The following is a 20,880-nucleotide window of genomic DNA, read 5'->3' as shown; positions in this document are numbered from 1 at the left end:
TGAAGGATTAAGGAACTTGAATTGTTGACTGGGTATTTCGTTACGGTTTTAACATGTAGCGCAATCACTTAACGTATGGAGATCAAAGAAAATACAACTACAATAAGCTTCTGAAGTAAACAAGTGCCTAATAGGATCAATGGGATTATAATTATTATAATGCCCTCATTTTCACAGTTCCCCAGGAAATTTGTGAAAGTTAGCCTGAGTGCCATGCTACTAGGCCTAATGGTTATGTAGAAGTTAACAACCTCTTGGCTCTGGCTGGTCCAATCTTTGTAATAATCCTTTGCTATTATAGGTATATTTGGTTCTGTTATGTAGAATACTAATTCATCAGTATGTGATCTTCCAAGACATTGCTTCAGCTTTCGTCTAACTTTACTAAATGAGCACCATACAGCTCCCGCTTCCTGAACAAGCTACTCTGAACTAAAATATAAACGCAACATGTAAAGTGTTGGTCCCATGTTTCATGAGCTGAAATAAAAACATCACAGACATTTTCCATGAGCACAAAAAGCTTATTTCACTCAAATGTTGTGTACAAATGTGTTTATATCCATGTTAGTGAGCATTTGTAATGATTGTCGTAGGTGGAAGAAGGTGAGGACCAAGGTGCAGCGTGGTACGTGTTCATAATTATTTTAATAGAACACTGAAAAATACAAAAACAACAACGTGAACGAACGAAACCGAAACACTCCTGTCAGGTGAAACAACACATTAAACAGAAAATAACTACCCACACCTATAGTGGGAAAACAGGCTGCCTAAGTATTGTTCTCAATCAGAGACAACGATAACCAGCTGCCTCTGATTGGGAACCATACCAGGCCTAAACATAGAAGCACAACACCTAGACATACAACATAGAATAAAACATAGAATGCCCACCCCAACTCACGCCCTGACCAACCTAAAACAGAGACATACAGAAGGAACTAAGGTCAGGACGTGACAGCATTTCTCCTTTGCCTAGATAATCCATTCACCTGATAGGTTTGGCTTGTCAAGAAGTTGATTAAACAGCATGATCATTACACAGGTGCACCGTGTGCTGGGGACAATAAAAGGTCACTTTAAAATGTGCAGTTTTGTAAGCAATGCCAAAGATGTCTCAAGTTTTGAGGGTGCATGCAATTGGCATTCTGCCTGCAGGAATGTCCACCAGAGCAGTTGCCAACCGGCCTCATAACAGCAGACCACGTGTAACCACGCCATTCCAGGACCTCCACATCCAGCTTCTTCACCTGCGGGTTATTCTGATGGGGGTAGTGCAGAGGAGTATTTATGTGGGGAAAAACTCATTCTGATTGGCTGGTCCTGGCTCCCCAGTGGGTGGGCCTATGCCCTCCAAGCCCCCTCATGGCTTCACCCCTGCCCAGTTATGTGAAATTCATAGATTAGGGCCTAATTTATTTATTTCAATTGACTGATTTCCTTATATAAACTGTAACCCAGTAAAATCCTTGAAAATGTTGCATGTTGCGTTTATATTTTTGTTCAGTATCATTGTATTGCACCTAGCCTACTCTTCCCTCGCGCAAAAGTTTGTGATGCAGAAACGAGAGACCACATGTGCAGCTGTTTTATGAAGATCTAGGAATATGTGGCCAAGGAAACAGTTCTAGTTGATCCCAGGGATTGAGACTTTTAAAACAGGATTGAGTAAAGTAACAGCAAATATGTTGAATGAGCAAGTAATGAGCATGGAGAACCTCCCAAGCCTTTCAGTCTAATATGGCTATTTACTGACTTTTGTAGCTCTTCGTCACAAACCAGCTTTGTAAGTAGCTAGGCCTAACTGTCCTCTCAAAGTTTAGCTGGTATTTTCCCGAAAGGATTTGGGAAATGTGATTGGTTGACGATAGGCCTATGACATTGCTATGCTTGTCTTGCTCAGAATATCAGATCTCAACAACGATTGGAGAAGTGTTTAACATCAGTGCCACATCCTGATGATATAGGCCTACATCTTTTCATAAACGCAACATGACTGCAAAAGACAGGTTGGAATGTGTGAATGAAATACAGGAGGAACCAACCTTTTTTCTTTCCAAATTAGTGGTGTTTGAATTTGTTGATAAAATGCAGGACATGATACTTTGGTTGCGGAAGAAAAGGCCACCGTCAGGGACATGTGGTCACCCTAGTGTGTTTTGCATAACTCCCAGCGGGAACTGGTTTCTGCATTACCAAAACAAGTCATCCCTGAATTTTAGTCAAGCCTACTCACTGACTTAAATAAAAGTGTTTGCCTTATGATCATGTTGGCAGATACTGTATAGCCTACTACTACAGCAAAGATGGTTTGAAAACACTATTGAACACACTTTTTCATTGAAAAAGGAAAAATAAACATTTGAATCCATAATTGGGTTGTCACTTGTTGTTGTCATCCTTGTTTGATTAGTGGTTATTCATTAGCCTACCTAGGGCCCAGAGGTGAGCTTGAGAGTTTCTTGGAAGTCAATATTAGGCCACATGCAGCAGCAGACACAGGTAATCTAATGTTATCTAGGCCTACCTGAGCTGTAAATCCCACATCATGCAGATAACATATTCTCCAAAGGTATTCTCATGTTACACCTGGACGTTAGCCTACAAGGTGCCTCCCATTCATTGTGCAGTAGTCTTTACTGTTTTTTTTTAGGGACGTTTTTTTGTGTTTCTGGTAATGTCACTGACAGACATCATATCAGATACAGAATGATCAACTGCAGCATTGTAACATGACTGTATAAGGGTTACGTAATGAAGATCATGGATCAAATCAAATCAAATGTATTTATATAGCCCTTCTTTCATCAGCTGATATCTCAAAGTGCTGTACAGAAACCCAGCCTAAAACCCCAAACAGCAAGCAATGCAGGTGTAGAAGCATGGTGGCTAGGAAAAACTCCCTAGAAAGGCCAAAACCTAGGAAGAAACCTAGAGAGGAACCAGGCTATGAGGGATGGCCAGTCCTCTTCTGGCTGTGCCGGGTGGAGATTATAACAGAACATAGCCAAGATGTTCAAATGTTCATAAATGACCAGTATGGTCAAATAATAATCACAGTAGTTGTCGAGGGTGCAGCAAGTCAGCACCTCAGGAGGGACACCAAGTTCATAGTGTCCTTTGACAAGGATGTGCGAATGACATTATTAAGTGTTTGGTGCTGGTTTATGGATGGGATGGGTGGGGTTGAAGTAGTATAAAGGTATAAGTAACTCTACAAACATTGCTTTATTAACACTTGCATTAACAAACTGTCCTAATAGTTTCATCATAGTTTTTTATGAATTACTTGGATATAAAACATGTCATTGGAGTAATTAATGTGGTATTTATATGATGATAATGGACGTTGTGTATGCCTATAGAGAGAGAACAGTGTATGAGAGGATCCACCTGGGTGTCAGAATTTGCAGAACCTCTCAGAGTCTTAATAAATTAATGCTCCAGGCTAAGAAGGGTAAGCCTTTAGTTTTTGTATGTTTATCTTGTGTTAGTCTTATGCTTATATTGGCCTGGATACAGCTGTTTTTACCCGCCACCTCACAGTATCAGGGTGTTTTCTCCACAGGAAGCATGCAGGGGAAGACATTTAACACCAGGGCCTGTTTGACGTCACAGGTCATGAGCTGCAGTGTTCAGCCGTGCAGTCTGTCTTTATCTATGTCCTTCAAGCAGCCCGGGGTAGTAAAACATTAGACCTTGTGTTGGGCCTATGTGATATTTTGGACTGGTTTGTGTTGTAGGCTAGCTGTGACTACTGTGTCTAATCACCTTGAACACATTTTTACATGGCTGTGTTTGTATCTGTTTGAGTGCCTAAAGTTGGAATCTTTGGAATGTCTTCCTAGCTACAGCTCTTCTCCCTAGGTTATACTAAAGGGTTAACATTTGTTTGACTCCTGGGGGGCAGTATCTAGTGCTGGAAATGTCCATGTCAAATCAAATCAAATCAAATGTATTTATATAGCCCTTCGTACATCAGCTGATATCTCAAAGTGCTGTACAGAAACCCAGCCTAAAACCCCAAACAGCAAGCAATGGAGGTGTAGAAGCACGGTGGCTAGAAAAAACTCCCTAGAAAAGGCCAAAACCTAGGAAGAAACCAAGAGAGGAACCAGGCTATGTGGGTTGGCTAGTCCTCTTCTGGCTGTGCCGGGTGGAGATTATAACAGAACATGGCCAAGATGTTCAAATGTTCATAAATGACCAGCATGGTCGAATAATAATAAGGCAGAACAGTTGAAACTGGAGCAGCAGCACGGCCAGGTGGACTGGGGACAGCACGGAGTCATCATGTCAGGTAGTCCTGGGGCATGGTCCTAGGGCTCAGGTCCTCCGAGAGAGAGAAAGAAAGAGAGAAAGAGAGAATTAGAGAGAGCACATGTGGGGTGGCCAGTCCTCTTCTGGCTGTGCCGGGTGGAGATTAATGAGATGTCAAGGGCCACATGAGCACTAACGTGAAGTTCATAGGAGCACATACGATTTGGTGTCAAATGAAAGCTAAGAGTCTATGTTTTTTTTAAATGAAGGCACTTCAATCTTTCAACCAATTTCCATCCTAAAATTAGAAATAAGCAAAGGCTTTGCTTAAAAGGTGTAAAAAAATACACCAAAACACAATAATGTTGAAGTTGTTAAAAAGTGTACGTGAATGACTCACGTCGCAAAGTTATATAAGGTGCTATCATAATCATTTACTCTGGTAGTAAGTCATGTTACAGGTCGTGACATCCTAATCAGGTACTGATAATGCACTTGTATATCTATCATTGATAGGCGGCCTACTAGTACCATCTCTGGGTTGGCCCATTATCTCAACATCCTCCTTTTCATATAGAATTAACTTGAGACTTCATACAATTTTAACACCAGCCCTTATGAATATACCTATTTACAACATTATTATCATCTTTATTTTTTATAATTAACAAACATCAGTTCATTGTCCATTTTAGAGGTCGACCGAATATGATTTTTCGATGCCGATACAAATTATTGGAGGACCAAAAAAGGCCGATACCGATTAATCGGCCAATTTTTAAAAATGTTATTTGTAATAATGACAATTACAACAATACTGAATGAACACTTATTTTAACTTAATATAATACATAAATGAAATCAATTTAGCCTCAAATAAATAATGAAACATGTTCAATTTGGTTTAAATAATGCAAAAACAAAGTTTTGGAGAAGAAGTAAAAGTGCAATATGTGCCATGAAAAAAAGCTAACGTTTAAGTTCCTTGCTCAGAACATGAGAACATATTAAAGCTGGTGGTTCCTTTTAACATGAGTCTTCAATATTCCCAGGTAAGAAGTTTTAGGTTGTAGTTATTATAGGAATTATAGGAATATTTCTCTCTATACTATTTGTATTTCATATACCTTTGACTATTGGATGTTCTTATAGGCACTTTAGTATTGCCAGTGTAACAGTATAGCTTCCGTCCCTCTCCTCGCCCCTACCTGGGCTCGAACCAGGAACACATCGACAACAGTCACCCTCGAAGCAGCGTTTACCCATCGCTCCACAAAAGCCACGGCCCTTGCAGAGCAAGGGGAACAACTGTCACACGGGACTAGGTGGGTGCAGGAATCAGACACAGAGAGAGAGAGAGTAACTGAGTAAAGTGCTTTACTCTTGCACACCAAAATAATAAGACCAACACAATACAGGGCGCAGGACACTATACAAGACAACCCAAAACCACAGGGTGTCAAGTAAAGAAAAGAAAATACATCACTACCTAACATGCACACACGTAACATAAAGACAATCCCGCACAAAACAAGGGCGGGTCAAACTACTACATATAGGGAAGCTAATTAAATCAAAATACACACAGGTGAAACTAATAAGACAAAACCAACAGACAAACGAAAAAGGGATCGGTAGCGGCTAGTAGGACATCGACCGCCAAGCACCGCCCGAACAGGCAGGAGAGCCAACTTTGGCGGAAGTCGTGACACCAAGTCTCAGAGCAAGTGACGTTTGAAACGCCATTAGCGCGCACCCCGCTAACTAGCTAGCCATTACACATCAGTTACACCAGCCTAATCTCGGGAGTTGATAGGCTAGAAGGCATGAACAGCGCAATGCTTGAAGCATTGCGAAGAGCTGCTGGCAAAACGCACAAAAGTGCTGTTTGACTGAATGCTTACGAGCCTGCTGCTGCCTACCACCACTCAGTCAGACTGCTCTATCAAATCATAGACTTAATTATAACATAATAACACACAGAAATACGAGCCTTAGGTCATTAATATGGTCAAATCCGGAAACTATCATTTTGAAAACAAAACGTTTATTATTTCAGTGAAATACGGAACCGTTACGTATTTTATCTAACGGGTGGCATCCATAAGTCTAAATATTGCTGTTACATTGCACAACCTTCAATGTTATGTCATAATTACGTAAAATTCTGGCAAATTAGTTCGCAATTAGCCAGGCTGCCAAAACTGTTGCATATACCCTGACTCTGCGTGCAATGAACGCAAGAGAAGTGACACAATTTCACCTGGTTAATATTGCCTGCTAACCTTTCTTTTAGCTAAATATGCAGTTTTAAAAATATATACGTCTGTGTATTGATTTTAAGAAAGGCATTGATGTTTATGGTTAGGTACACGTTGGAGCAACGACAGTCCTTTTTCGCGAATGCATTACCGCATCGATTATATGCAACGCAGGACACACTAGATAAACTAGTAATATCATCAACCATGTGTAGTTATAACTAGTGATTATGATTGATTGATTGTTTTTTATAAGATAAGTTTAATGCTAGCTAGCAACTTACCTTGGCTTCTTACTGCATTCGCGTAACAGGCAGGCTCCTCGTGAGGCAGGTAGTTAGAGCGCTGGACTAGTAACCGTAAGGTTGCAAGATTGAATCCCCGAGCTGACAAGGTAAAAATCTGTCATTCTGCCCCTGAACAAGGCAGTTAACCCACCGTCATTGAAAATAAGAATGTGTTCTTAACTGACTTGCCTCATTAAATTTAAAAAATGGCTAAATTGCTGTCCAGAAACACAGATTTCCGATTGTTATGAAAACTTGAAACCGGCCCTAATTAACCGGCCATTCCGATTAATCCGTCGGCCTCTAGTCCATTTCTTAACTTCTTTAGGATAGGGGGCGGTATTTTGACATACGGATGAAATGTGTGCCCAAAGTAAACTGCCTGCTACTCAGGCCCAGAAGCTAGGATATGCACATAATTGGTAGATTTGGATAGAAAACACTTTAAAGTGTCTAAAACCGTTAAAGTAATGTCTGCAAGTATAACAGAACTGAAATGGCAGGCGAAACCCTGAGGACAAACCATAAAAATAAAATAAAAATCAGCATACCACTGATTTCAATGCCTGGCACTTTTATAATAGGGCGAAATCGTCCCCGATTGCAGTTCCTAGGGCTTCCACTAGATGTCAACAGTCTTTAGAAAGAGTTTCAGGCTGGTTTTTGGAAAAATGAGGGAGAAGTTGTAGTTTTTCTAAGAGGCTCCCATTTTCGCTGTAGTGTTTCCAAGCGCATGGCCGAGAGAGCGCGTTATTTTTGTTTATCTCCGGTAAAGACGATAACAATTCTCCGTCTTATATTTTGTTGTTTATTTGCGTATTAGGGTGCCTAAGGTTTGATTATAAACGTTGATTGACTTGTTTGGATAAGTTTATTGGTAACATTTGGGATTAATTTTCTATGCATTTTGAAGGAGGGAAATCGAGTAGATTATTGACTGAAGCGCGCCAGTTAAACTGAGATTTTATGGATATAAAGAAGGAATTTATCGAACAAAAGGACCATTTGTAATGTAACTGGGACATTCCCTGTACACTCTTCGAAAGAAAGGTGCTATTTAGAACTTTAAATGCTTTTTCGGCTGTCCCCATAGGAGAACCCTTTGAAGAACCATTATTGGTTCCTTACTACAGAGGGTTCTACATGAAACCCAAAAGGGTTCTACCTGGAACCAAAAAGGTGCCGTCTTATGTTAGCCCTTGTCCTAGTGTAGTGCTCTGGCATGTTGGGGCACCTCTGGGAGCCCCAGGGCCTCTCCTTCCTCATCCACATCCTCCTAACGTTGTGAAGGCAAGGTTGACAGAGATGACGGGCCTGGTGGGATCTCCATAGTCTCCTCACAATTAGTCCTGCCCACACCATCCAGAGGATATTCACAGTCCACCCAGTTCCTTCAATACTTTCGGCCCTTTACTTCTACTTCATAGGACGTTGCACTGATGTGCCTTATGCATGTGCCAAGACTCCATGTGGCATCCATTGCTTGAGGTGACAGGAGCACTCTAGCAGCTTTGCCTTTTTTTTATTACAGGCATATTTTTAGCATGTTGGTCATAGTACTGATTTGACGTCTCCTGATGTGCACACGTGTGCCTGCACATCCCTAATGACGTTTGGTGTGAGGAGCTTGGGAGCTGTTTGCAGCAGAGAGCAAGTGCGTCTAGACATTAAACCCTGTGCAGGACTGCTACTGAACGCTTCGGTGGAAGTATTTCTCTATGCCAAAATAGCTTGCTTCACATCTTTGCCGTCCTGCATAGCCTTTGTGATGAAAGCCTTTCTATTTTCACAGCTGACTCAGCTTTCCCATTACTCTGACTGTGGTAGGTTGAAGAGGTCACATGATGGAATTCCCAGGCTTTCACTAACAAAGTCTTGACTCGTGAACTGGGGGACATTATCTGTAACTACACCACTGTCAGGTATGCCATATCTGCTGAACTGCTACTTACAACAGGCGTTGATAAAAGCCGCTGTTGTGTCAACCACTTTCTCCACCTCCCAAAAATCTGAATAGTAGTCCACTATAATAACAAAATGTACATTTTTGACTGTGAACAGATCCATTCTCACTTTAGGCCAAGGGCGTGCTGGTATGTTATGTGGCCGCAGCGTATCCTTTTGCTGCTTGGGTAGATTGGGTCGGCAGGGTAGTCTAGTGGCTAGACCGTTGTAGTAGTAACCGGAAGGTTGCAAGTTCAAATCCCCGAGCTGACAAGGTACAAATCTGTCGTTCTGCCCCTGAACAGGCAGTTAACCCACTGTTCATAGGCCGTCATTGAAAATAAGAATTTGTTCTTAACTGACTTGCCTAGTTAAATAAAGGAAAATACAAATTAGCATTGCATATGCTGCACGTGGCCACAAAGTTTGACCTTTCTTGGGCCAGAATAATGAGTCTCTGGATTTCCTGAGGCTTTTCTACCCCTGACTGCCCTACATGGATATGAGAGAGGGGCATAGAGTTTCTGGCACAACGACCCTGTCGCCTTGGTAGACGGCCTCTTCCTGCACTGTGAGCTCGTCTCTGTACGTCCCTAACCAGTACCCTTCCTTGTGTCTGGCCAGCCTCTTAGGATAAAAGACTGCAGCCTTCGAGGTGTCTTACCCTCAGCTGAATGAGCTTTGATAGCATGCCATGTTGGCAGGGAAATGTAAACCATGCTACTGGACAAAACATCTTCAAACTCAACTTGTAGAGCATACAGTCTCATTTGTCCGATATTGCAGGTGACTAGTTGTTAGTAGTGCTGGCCTGGTCAAGAAATCTGCAATGTGGAGCTCTATTCCTTTTTGTAAACGACCTCTAATTGATAACGCTGAAGCTTTACCATCATCCTTTGTAGTCGCTTTGAGGCAGACAGAAGATAACCTCCAGTGGCTTGTGGTCAGCGTGCACCGTCACAAGCGAACACAATGGCTAGACACTTGTTTTCAATTTGGGCATATCCCTCCTCTATGGGTGTCAATGTGCTTGAAGCAAATGCAATGGGCTGCCCCTTCTGCAGGGGCTCTGCCCCTAGACCTTTGTCACTTGCATCACATTGTAGCATCACTTCCTTTGGAGTGGTCATAGTACCCAAGTATTTGTTGGTGTATGTGAATGTCTCACATTAGAGAGTTAGATAAGGGGCTAGCATAATCATTTACTCCGGTAGTAAGTCATGTCCGACATCCTAATCAGGTACTGATAATGCACCTGTATATCTATCATAGATAGGCGGCCTACTGGCTCCATCTCTGGGTTGGCATGATGCCCATTATCTCAACAGAAGTAAAGACCCCTGCCAACTAATATCAACATTTATATTTATTTTTGCTGAAATTATTTGCCTTCTGTAAGTTAAAAAATATCACAGTGTTACCAAACTCCAAATATCTTAAAGATATTTTCAAATTTCTCTCCCTCATGAGGAGATTGAATGAGATCTGTTACTCACTTGCCAGTCAGGAAAATAATTTAATAGAAGGAGAGGATAATCTTCTATGTCATTTAGCAATCCAAGGATAGCTATGTTTACGCCAAATGTACAAGAGGCCAATGTTGTCAGTCGTGAGCCAAAACCACATAACCATATGATCTCATTTACCATAGACATTAATCCTTGTGAAACTGATATTATTTTTGGAGTGACTGCGGGTCCGAATTCTCTGGAACCCTCTTCCCAATAGCTAAAGTTCTGAAGCTTCTGCTCATGTGCAAGATTCTCTACTTTAATAAAGTTAGATCAAAGCTGAATCAATGTCTGCAAGATCACATAATGATAGTATTTTACCGAACATAATATAATAACAGAGTATAACGTTACTGTAAGACAAAAAAAACACTTAATTTCTTATGAGATTTTAGGATGATTGTGCAAATGGTCACATTTTTCTCTTATGTGGCCAAAACTCAACCGTATGCACCACAGGGCGGTTACCTTCGGAATCACAGCCTATACCTCTTTCTTTTGTATAAATTGTGTTCCTAGCCATGCATGTCCATTGCCGATATCCCAGAAACACACACCCAAATACATGCACAAACACACACTCCCCTTATACAAATAATTGTCTGGTTTGCAGGATCTGTGACGAATTACTGACGCATGCATGTGGTTTCTATCCTCTCTCAGAGGTCATGGCCTCACTAGGGTTCAAGAATCCTGGAATATTGACCTCTCATAGCCATCTGCTGCTCTGTGAGACACATCCCCACATGCTTTGGAGGAACACAAACAAAGACACTGTAGAACCAGAGTCATGTCACAGACCCAGACCATGAGAACACCAAGGGATCCTGTGCAAATAAAGAAATTAAGAAAAATGGTCACATGTGCCGAATACAACAGGTGTGGACCTTACAGTGAAATGCTTATTTACAAGCCCTTAACCAACAATGCAGTTTTAAGAAAAATAAGTGTTAAGAAAGTATTTACGAAAATTAACTGAGGTAAAAAAAAATATTTAAAAAATTGAAGCAACAATAAAATAACAGTAGGGAGGCTATACACAGGTGGTACCGTTAAAGAGTCAATGTGCGGGCCACAGCTTAGTTGAGGTAACTGAGGTAATATGGTTGTTGTGGGTCATGTAGGGTTAATGTACCTGATGAAGACCATTTTGGTCAAACTGTTGTTTGTATATCACAGTAAGTTTTATAAATAATCAACTTTGGGTGCAGCAAATCATTCTATGCACCAGACCCAGACAAGTCTTAGGAAATCAGAGTGAATGTGTCCTATCTTCCTGTTAGGATCTCATAGAATTACTATGTTATGGAATGCCTATGATCTCACGCTACCACTATGTGTGGCCTCGGTAGCATCCGGCTCCTACAGTATAGAGGTGTTTTCATTGACAAAAGCCTATTGACAGGATACACACTTACACAGGTGGTCCTGGTGAGTCACAACAAACCTACTACCATTAGCTTTACATTCGTCTCTCCTACACCTCTCAACAGCAGGAAAAGGGAGTCTGCGTCACCATTGGTCTGAAATTCAGTGTTGTTAACGACGGCGATCTGTGGGAACATGCAAGAATGCTCTGAGGCACATCTGCACACACATCAGTGCCAAGAAAGTGTCTAAATATGAGTGTGTGCTCTCAGGAATGAGTGCGTGCCATGGATGGGTTTGTGCCGTTGAATACCACAACTTATGAAGGCCGGGGACTGTGATTAGTAACATGGTGCCTGGGCTATTCCACTACATGTGTTACCTTTATAATGTAGTCGTTTTAAAAGGAATGTAGATTTTGACTAAAGAGTCACATTATTTTGTTTGTGTGTAAAATGCATTCGCTGCATAAAAGGAGGCTTAGGGACAGCCATATTAATAAACTGAAAAGGAGAAGAAAATGTCTCAGTCATTCAAATTTGTCATCAGCTATGCATATACAGTAGAGTAGACATTATGATGCTGAGAACTGAAGCCCACTTTAGTCTGGAAATGTACTTTAGAAATCACTGAAAAAAAGTGGTGGCCACAAGTATTCTCCCAGTCTTTTTCTAACCTCTTTCATCCCCTCTGTGTCTCTCTCACCATCTCTCTCTCATCAGAACGGTCCCTCCACAGGGTGATGATGGGACTAGGCAGGACCTCATTAGGGAGAGCCAAGTATATCAGTGTGGACATCGGTGGGGAATTTAGCATGAGTGGCCTTGTGGAGGTTAAGACAACACTAGTGGCTGTCCGCTGCGCTGTTAGGGACTTGTGATAGTGCCAGTAGGGTTGACTTGTGATAGTGCCAGTAGGGTTGACTTGTGATAGTGCCAGTAGGGTTGACTTGTGATACTGCCAGTAGGGTTGACTTGTGATAGTGCCAGTAGGGTTGACTTGTGATAGTGCCAGTAGGGTTGACTTGTGATAGTGCCAGTAGGGTTGACTTGTGATAGTGCCAGTAGGGTTGGCTTGTGATACTGCCAGTAGGGTTGACTTGTGATACAGCCAGTTGGGTTGACTTGTGATACTGCCAGTAGGGTTGACTTGTGATACTGCCAGTAGGGTTGACTTGTGATACAGCCAGTAGGGTTGACTTGTGATACTGCCAGTAGGGTTGACTTGTGATACTGCCAGTAGGGTTGACCTGTGATACTGCCAGTTGGGTTGACTGGCGCTGTCCATGTACTAGAAAGCGGGGTTTGGTTTGGTTGGTCTAGTAGTTAGAGCTGCCTATTTGCTGTCCATGGAGGCTGAAGATGTAGAGCCATTGGCAGGAGTTATAGGAGAAATTAACTACGCTTGTTGTAGGCTAGGGAAAAGTGTCATGGATAGATTGATAACAGGAGAAATATAAGTCACTCTGGATAAGAGCGTCTGCTAAATGACTCAAATGTAAAATGAGAAGAACTAGTACTACACTCTTAAATTACAGCTGTTTACCTCAGTAGTAAAATACGATTTTTTTAAAGAAATAGTGCATTATCCTTCTGGGTGAAGGGTTAGACAGGGTAAGAACAATCAACTGTCATGCCTATCAGGTGACGGTAACCCAGGCAACAACTGAAAGCATGAAGTGGGAGAGTGTTTCTATCCAGACTCCACCCTCTGGTCTAGCCCTATGGATTGGAGAGTGGGAGTGAACTAACCTACAAAAGTTCCCTCCCTAAATCGAAATGAAACCACTGTGGAATGCACATACACTCCCTCTTACACACCCTCACACTCAGTCATGCCCGTCGATCAGGTCAATGCTGCTTCCTGTTTTTTTGCGAGTTCCCTCTGTATTGTCTCGTTTGGCTAAATTGGGCTTAGTGAGAGCTCCTGAGGAGAGTGTACTGACAGAAGGCTGAGCAGAACAACATAGCTGCTTGAGAGGAAGGGCTCTTTGTAAACCTTTACAGGACTTTTTGAGTGGGTGAGTTTTGACGGTGCCCATGAGATCAGCCCCCAGGGGGGTTGTTGAGTAGGGGGTTAGGGGGAAGGGAGAAGGTGAGTGTGTGCCTGAGAGGTGAAGAGAGAATTTAATATTCCTTCCTCTGGACTGGAGCAACCCAAAGCAGACAGACAGACAGAGACTCTTCCTGATGGATCTGAGGGTGAAACCATACCTAGAATTCCCAAAGACTGTTAAAGAGTAAACGTCACACACATCCTGACAAAGGAAAGGAGAAGGGCCTGGAGGAGCATGGAAGCACTGAGGGAGTCTTTTCTGCATTTGACCTTTCAGATGTCCACGTACAAGAGGGCCACTCTGGACGAGGATGACCTGGTGGACTCCACCGGAGATGAGATCTACCCCTCCTCTGCCATGCAGGTAGGCACAACTATTCCTTTGTATAAACATTTTCGACAAACTCTGACACATGCCAAGCCTGTCTAGAGATGCACTCATTCTGCTTCTTTTGTTGTTATGTGATGATCTGCTTACATTGTATGACAAATTACATTACATTCCAAAGAAATTCATAACCACTGAGCTAAACAACATTTCCTATTGTCTTTGTGAGGACTATGAGCGCCATGCTATTTCCTGACAGCCTGCTATTCTCTGTCAGCCATGTGCTACGTTTAACATTAAGGGCTACTTGAAGAGAAAGACTTCCGTCTCAGGAGGAACCCTTTTATAAAACAAACTACCCTTTACAGTGGCCCATATAGTATCTGCATTTCTGGGTGCTTCAAAAATCCTGGATAATCAGTTGCAGAACCCAGCAGAATACAACAGTCTTATAACTCTGAAATAACCCCTGTACAGGATCCTTCTTTTTCCCCTGCACTAAGTAGAGCAGAGATATATCCACAACTGATTAAGTAGGAGAATGCAGAACAACATACTGCACATACTGTGGATTTATGTTTTTTTTTTATTATCATAGAAACAAACATATCAATAGATAGAGAAAGGTATACTGAAGACACTGTTGGCAAACATTTTAGAGGCTACAACAACAGCAGCTATGTAACTGAAACCAAAACAGGTTTTTACAATGGACCTGCGCTGTCTTGAGTCAGTGGCATCACACATGTCTAACTACAAGTCTTCTCAATTCCACACATCAATACAGATTACAAGTTCAAACCCACCCGAACCTCAAAGTCTGGAGGATTGGGAAGCCTGTGGCGGCTTTGTCACCAGGGCTGCTCACATTCAGTGTGACATTTGAACTTTGCCTTAGTTAATGGGACTAAATCTAATTCTTTAACAGGTCTAGGATAAATGTTTTTTGCGGTGTGTGTAAAGCTCAGTGAGAGGAAGCCACATTAATTGCTATAGTAATTGAGCAGATCTAAAACTCAAGTGAGCTTTCAGTAAAACGCAGTCAGGCTGACATTTAAAAAACATGTCCTAGTTCATCCATTGTGGTTAGTGCTCTGCCTTCCCCTTATCTGAGGCAGAGGCACAATGCATTTGAATGATGCCGGCTGAAGAACTATAAAGAAATAAACAAAATATGAATTCATGACCTTTATATAGAGGGGTGTTGAAAGGCATTATTGTGTGGAAGCCATTATCTATTGTAATATATCATGTGAGTCATTTCAACCATAACCAATACATTTTAGTCACACAGTATTAGCACTTCTGCCTCTGGTGTTCAGTGTATCATCTATGACCAGAAAGAAGAAACCATTCATCATAGGATCATAGAACATAGAGTGGTTTGTTTGCCTGAGTACTGTGGTTAAGGGTTGTATACCAATCATTGTAACCATTACACACAGTAACCTGTGTATGTGTGTCTATGGAGATGACACTGGGGTGCTCATTGCTGTGTGTGTGTTTCTGTACAGGTGACACTGCAACATGGCCCTGGTCCCAGGTGTTGGGCTGAGAAGACACACACTGAAAGGAGGCTCTTGGTCTTAGTGTGTGCTCTGTCTGTTGCCTTGTTCTTCTCACTCATCACTGTCGGGATCTTCTACAAAGAGAGTGAGTGGCTAAGATTGTTAAGCCTGATTTGGCTAAATAATCCTGAGAAGAATTGACCAAACAATCTAGGTTTTCTCTTTTATGTTCATATAATCTGACAAAATGTTCCTGGGTACAAATCTTTACTGAAAGATTTTCTCAGCTCAGTATTCGTTTCCTTGTATTTTGAGAAGGGAAGCAAATGCCTCTTCCTCCTATTCAACCACCTATCAGCCCACATGACAAATCCCCCGCTGTCTGTTATGAGAACCGACACAAGAATGTGCTTTTACTACACCATTCACTTTCCACTCCTTTTATTCAGCTCCTGTTACTCATGATCCAAAGTCCAGTTAGTGCATTCTCATTCTGTCTCATGTCTATGTTGATCATTGATTAAAACATTTTGAACTTATTGTCCTTAAAGAAACATACACTTATGTACAACATAGCCTCAAACATAGACACAAGACAGAATGAGAATGCACTAACTAGACTTTGGGTCATGAATTATTATGCCTCTAAAGATATAAAGATGTTTTCCACATCTTCTCGCAAAATAACATAAAGGGAGTTGCCAAATGCCCCTTGGCTGTAAATCAGCTTTTGCAACTAAGCCCTTAAAAATTCCAGAGCACTTTCTAATATAATATTGTATTATCCATCTCCTCATTCAGTCCAGTGAAAGAGAAAGAATACTCCCTGAACATCCGTTTACACTTCAGCTTTTTCAGCTCCTTTTATTCAGCCACTTCAGCTTATACAGTATGGCAATCACGTCAAAGCCAACGAATGCCCATCTTAGAACCAATGGCAGCATCGGACAATGGCCTGCTGAGAATTTACACAACCGTGCCTCAACATTTTCTATGAGACAGGGAACCCAGAGAGATGGGCCTGGCTGGGTGATTGATACGCTGCACCTGTGGAGAACATTCAGGTGTGACAGGTGCAGGCCAGGGGCAAGAGCAGTGCATCAGGACCAGCTGTTGGAACTGTGGGACAATGACTGACAGTAACCTCGTCTGTGGCACAACCTCTCGAGCCCTTCTCTCTTCAATTTCACTGTTTATTTCTGTAGGCGTTTAGAGAAGGAAAAGTAATTTTTCTTTGAGGTTATATATTTTTTTCAGTAACCCGTTTAAAATAATGATTTCCATCCATGTCGTGATGTATTTTGAATTATTTATTGAACGACCTTGAAATATACTGGCTGTTTAAGAAAATAAATAGTGTTGTCCATGTTGAGGCTGAAGTAGCACAGTGCCTATAAGAGGTATCTGATACAGTATGTTTAGTTGTCTTGTCCCACTCCCTGTTGGCAGCTCACCCTGGTATGTGTCTGACGGAGCCATGCATTACTGTGGCCAGTGCTGTGATGGGAGCCCTGGACCACTCGGTGGACCCCTGCCATGACTTCTACAATTTTGCCTGTGGGGGATGGGTGAGGAACAACCCCCTCCCTGAGGGAAAGTCCCGCTGGGGTCCCTTCAGCAACCTATGGGAGCGCAACATGGCCGTCATGAAGCACCTGCTGGGTAAGGTTTCTCCTCACGGGGTAGGGTGTCCTTAGCTGCCCCTCTCACCCTTAACAGACTAGAGAAATATAAACAAACAGTTAGCTAGTTCTTATTGGCCCACTGTTCCCTATATTTTTGTTATCCCATTGTAATGTAAGATGTGTTTGTTGAAGACTTAACTGTGAAACCTGTTGTGTTTGGCAGAGAACACCACCATGAAGGGGCTGAGCAAGGCTGAGAAAAAGGCCCAGAGGTATTACAAAGCCTGTATGAATGAGACTAAGATTGAGGAGTTAGGGGCTCAGCCTCTACAAGAGCTCATTAATCAGGTGAGTTCGCTCATCAAGAGGCATCCCCATCCAGTCTTCTGCCATAGCGCTATGCGCATAGAAGCTATGTTTATGATGTGCTAATAGATGTGTAAAATGTTCTTTATGTTATACAGTTAATTACCCTAAATGTATCCAATGCCCTGATATAAAGGATCACCACCTCTCAGGTTTTAAGTGAGCCTCTCTCTGAAGGAGGTCATACATTTTTTCTTTCAGACGGGGGGATGGGCCCTAACCGGCTCCTGGGACAAGAACAATTTCCAGGAGGTTCTACGCACAGTGTCGGCCAACTACCGCTGCTCCCCATTCTTCACTGTGTTTGTCAGCACTGACTCCAAAAGCTCGAACAGCAATATTATCCAGGTGAGAGAAGAGCCAGTTGCCCCCAGTGGCTCAAAGGCTCAGTGGCTATAGGCCCAGTTACTCCCACAGGCCTCCTCCTCACTCCTTTAGCTTTTGATTCTATTTACATTTGTCAGAAAAATCATCAAACATCACTTATCCCCAGATCTGCTCAGAGAGGATTGACATATACATTTACATGCTATTTAAAAAAAAGATGTGCAGAGGGATATTAGAAATTGTAAGGTTAATTGAAGCTGCAGTATACTGTAGAGTAGATCCTGCAATACTATACTATCAAAGAAAGGGGCTCACTGCTGAGAGTGCTGAAATGTTTTAATGAAGTGTGAGATGGTAGTCATGAACTGTTCCTCGTACCTACAGGTGGATCAATCCGGGCTGGGGCTCCCCTCACGGGATTACTACCTTAACAAAACTGCCAATGCAAAGGTACTGACAGGCGGCCGCATTATGGCACTGTGGTGAATATGCTTAAAGATTGTAGCATGATGACAGACAGGGTAAGGGAGGACATGAAATAGATCAGTGCCTTGATGCAGAGGCCTGATTAAATTAGGAAACTAACTTTATAAATGTGTACACTATACTGAGAAACTTATCTCGCTAGATATGTGTTTCATTAGGAATAGAAAATATCCAAAGCGGCAGTACAAACCCTACAGTATCCCACTTGGACAGACCATGTATAAATAATATAGAAAGAGTGTATAGCCCAGGGGATAACTCTGTGCTTGTAGTAGTCAGTATTTTCCTAGAGCTGGATTGTGTTTTTAAATGAATTTAACCAACATTTCTCCCCCTGTGCTTCCCACTTGGTCTCGGCAGTATCTGAATGCGTACCTAGACTTCCTGGTGGAGTTAGGGGTCCTGTTGGGGGGCTCAGAGGAAACGTCCAGATCACTTATGCAGGAGATTGTGGACTTTGAGACCACCCTGGCCAACATCACCGTACCCCAGGAGGAGAGGAGGGACGAGGAGCTCATCTACCATAAGATCCAGGCAAAGGATCTGGCGGTCAGTACCCATCTCTCTATTGCTTCAGCTGATCTAAGCATCATGTCAACACCAGATATCCACCTGCAGTATCACTAGATACAAACCTTCAGTAGATGACTCCCAGATTGAGATGTGTAAATGAAAGTGCAATTTGCATAGATTGTATTTTGGTTTAACAGTGCTTTCTGCAAGGTCTTTCTTACTGCTTTCTATTCATACCTGCCGATTAAAAAAGCTAAATATATATATATATCTGATAGGACAGGTGCACCAGTAGATATGTTGACAGTATCATTGTTTCTTTGTGTTTCTGTAGACCTTGGCTCCTGCGGTGGACTGGATGCCCTATCTCACAGATGTGTTTGCTCCTGTACCCCTCAATGACTCAGAGCCTGTGGTGGTGTACGCCAAGGACTACCTCCAGAAGGTCTCTGACCTCATTGCCAGCACTAACAAGAGGTTAAAACCACTTTCTATCCCTGCCTTCCACTCATTATTCATATTTGAATGGTGATGGACAGCACTATGTAATTAAGGTAACCATTGGGATGATAAGGTTTATGTAAGATTTCATATCGTTCCAGCAGTGATATTATTTGAGCAGCACAGGTGACATTATAAAACATTATGCAAACTGAAGTGGCAAGAAAAAGTATGTGAACCCTTTGGAATTACCTGGATTTCTGCATAAATTGGTCATACAATTTGACCTGATCTTCATCTAAGTCACAACAATAGACACACATAGTGTGCTTAACACTTATGGATAGGGGGCAGCATTTTCACGTTTGGATGAAAAGCGTACCCAGAGTAAACTGCCTCCTACTCAGTCACAGATGCTAATATATGCATATTATTAGTAGTATTGGATAGAAAACACTCTGAAGTTTCTAAAACTGTTTGAATGATGTCTGTGAGTATAACAGAACTCATATGGCAGGCAAAGACCTGAGAAAAAATCCAACCAGGAAGTGGGAAATCTGAGGTTTTCAGGTTTTCAACTCAGCCCCTATTGAATATACAGTGGGATATGGGTCATCTTGCACTTCCCAAGGCTTCCACTAGATGTCAACAGTCTTTAGAATATTGTTTCAGGCTTCTACTGTGAAGGGGGGCTGAATGAGAGGGGAATGAGTCAGAGGTCTGCCAGCAGCCTCGGTCTCGTGATGCGCGGTCATGACAAAGTTACCTCTCGTTCCATTGCTTTTCTACAGACAAATGAATTCTCCGGTTGGAACATTATTGAACATTTATGATTAAAAACATCCTAAAGATCGATTCTATACATCGTTTGATTTGTTTCTACGAACAGTAATGACTTTTTGGAATTTTCGTCCGACATTTCCGCTGGACTTGCCCGCGCCTTGTGAGTTTTGATTTGTTTACTAAACACCCTAACAAAAGGAGGAATTTGGACATAAATTATGGACTTTATGGAACAAATCAAACATTTATTGTGGAACTGGGATTCCTGGGAGTGCATTCTGACGAAGATCATCAAAGGTAAGTGAATATTTATAATGCTATTTCTGACTTATGTTGACTCCAACATGGCGGATACATTCTTGGGTTGTGTATGTCGTCTGAGCGCCGTACTCAGATTATTGCATGGTTTGCTTTTTTTTGTTGAAATCTGACACGGCGGTTGCATTAAGGAGAAGTATATCTTTAAATCAATAACACTTGTATCTTTTATTAATGTTTATTATGAGTATTTCTGTGATTTGATGTGGCTCTGTGCAAATTCATGGGATGTTTTGGAGGCAAAGCCAAATGTTTTTGGATATAAATATGAACTTGATCGAACAAAACATACATGTATTGTGAAACATGTTGTCCCGGGAGTGTCATCTGATGAAGAATATCAAAGGTTAGTGATTAATTTGATCAATATTTCTGCTTTTTGTGACTCCTCTCTTTGCTTGGAAAACCACTGTATGCTTTCTGTGACTAGTTGCTGACCTAACATAATGATATTTTCTGCTTTCGCCGAAAAGCTTTATTTAAATTGGACACGGTG

General features: G+C 41.9%; 1 protein-coding gene and 1 long non-coding RNA gene across 4 annotated transcripts in view; one reads left to right on the top strand and one right to left on the bottom strand.

Annotated features, from left to right (window-relative positions):
* Positions 1–20,880, top strand: part of LOC118400201 (endothelin-converting enzyme 1-like) — a 30,017-nt gene that overhangs the window by 1,344 nt on the left and 7,793 nt on the right. The window contains exons 1-9 of one of the 3 annotated variants that reach the window (XM_035796817.2): positions 13,448–13,654; positions 13,967–14,053; positions 15,532–15,670; positions 16,975–17,187; positions 17,374–17,498; positions 17,718–17,864; positions 18,228–18,293; positions 18,690–18,878; positions 19,177–19,319. In XM_035796817.2, coding sequence (XP_035652710.1) covers positions 13,967–14,053; positions 15,532–15,670; positions 16,975–17,187; positions 17,374–17,498; positions 17,718–17,864; positions 18,228–18,293; positions 18,690–18,878; positions 19,177–19,319 — 1,109 coding nt within the window. In that variant the 5' untranslated portion in view covers positions 13,448–13,654. Of the gene's footprint in view, positions 1–13,447; positions 14,054–15,531; positions 15,671–16,974; positions 17,188–17,373; positions 17,499–17,717; positions 17,865–18,227; positions 18,294–18,689; positions 18,879–19,176; positions 19,320–20,880 lie in introns of those variants that run through there. The other 2 variants (XM_035796816.2, XM_035796815.2) reach the window with 2 other exon arrangements.
* Positions 622–20,880, bottom strand: part of LOC118400206 (uncharacterized) — a 28,923-nt gene continuing 8,664 nt past the window's right edge. The window contains exon 3 of the long non-coding RNA XR_004828980.2: positions 622–4,336. This is a non-coding gene — a long non-coding RNA (uncharacterized LOC118400206). The remainder of the gene's footprint in view (positions 4,337–20,880) is intronic.

This window comes from Oncorhynchus keta, chromosome 21 (genome assembly GCF_023373465.1).
Source record: "Oncorhynchus keta strain PuntledgeMale-10-30-2019 chromosome 21, Oket_V2, whole genome shotgun sequence".
Classification (NCBI taxonomy): domain Eukaryota; kingdom Metazoa; phylum Chordata; class Actinopteri; order Salmoniformes; family Salmonidae; genus Oncorhynchus; species Oncorhynchus keta.
Note: the sequence above shows the minus strand (reverse complement) of the source record. Positions and strands in the feature narration are given on the sequence as shown.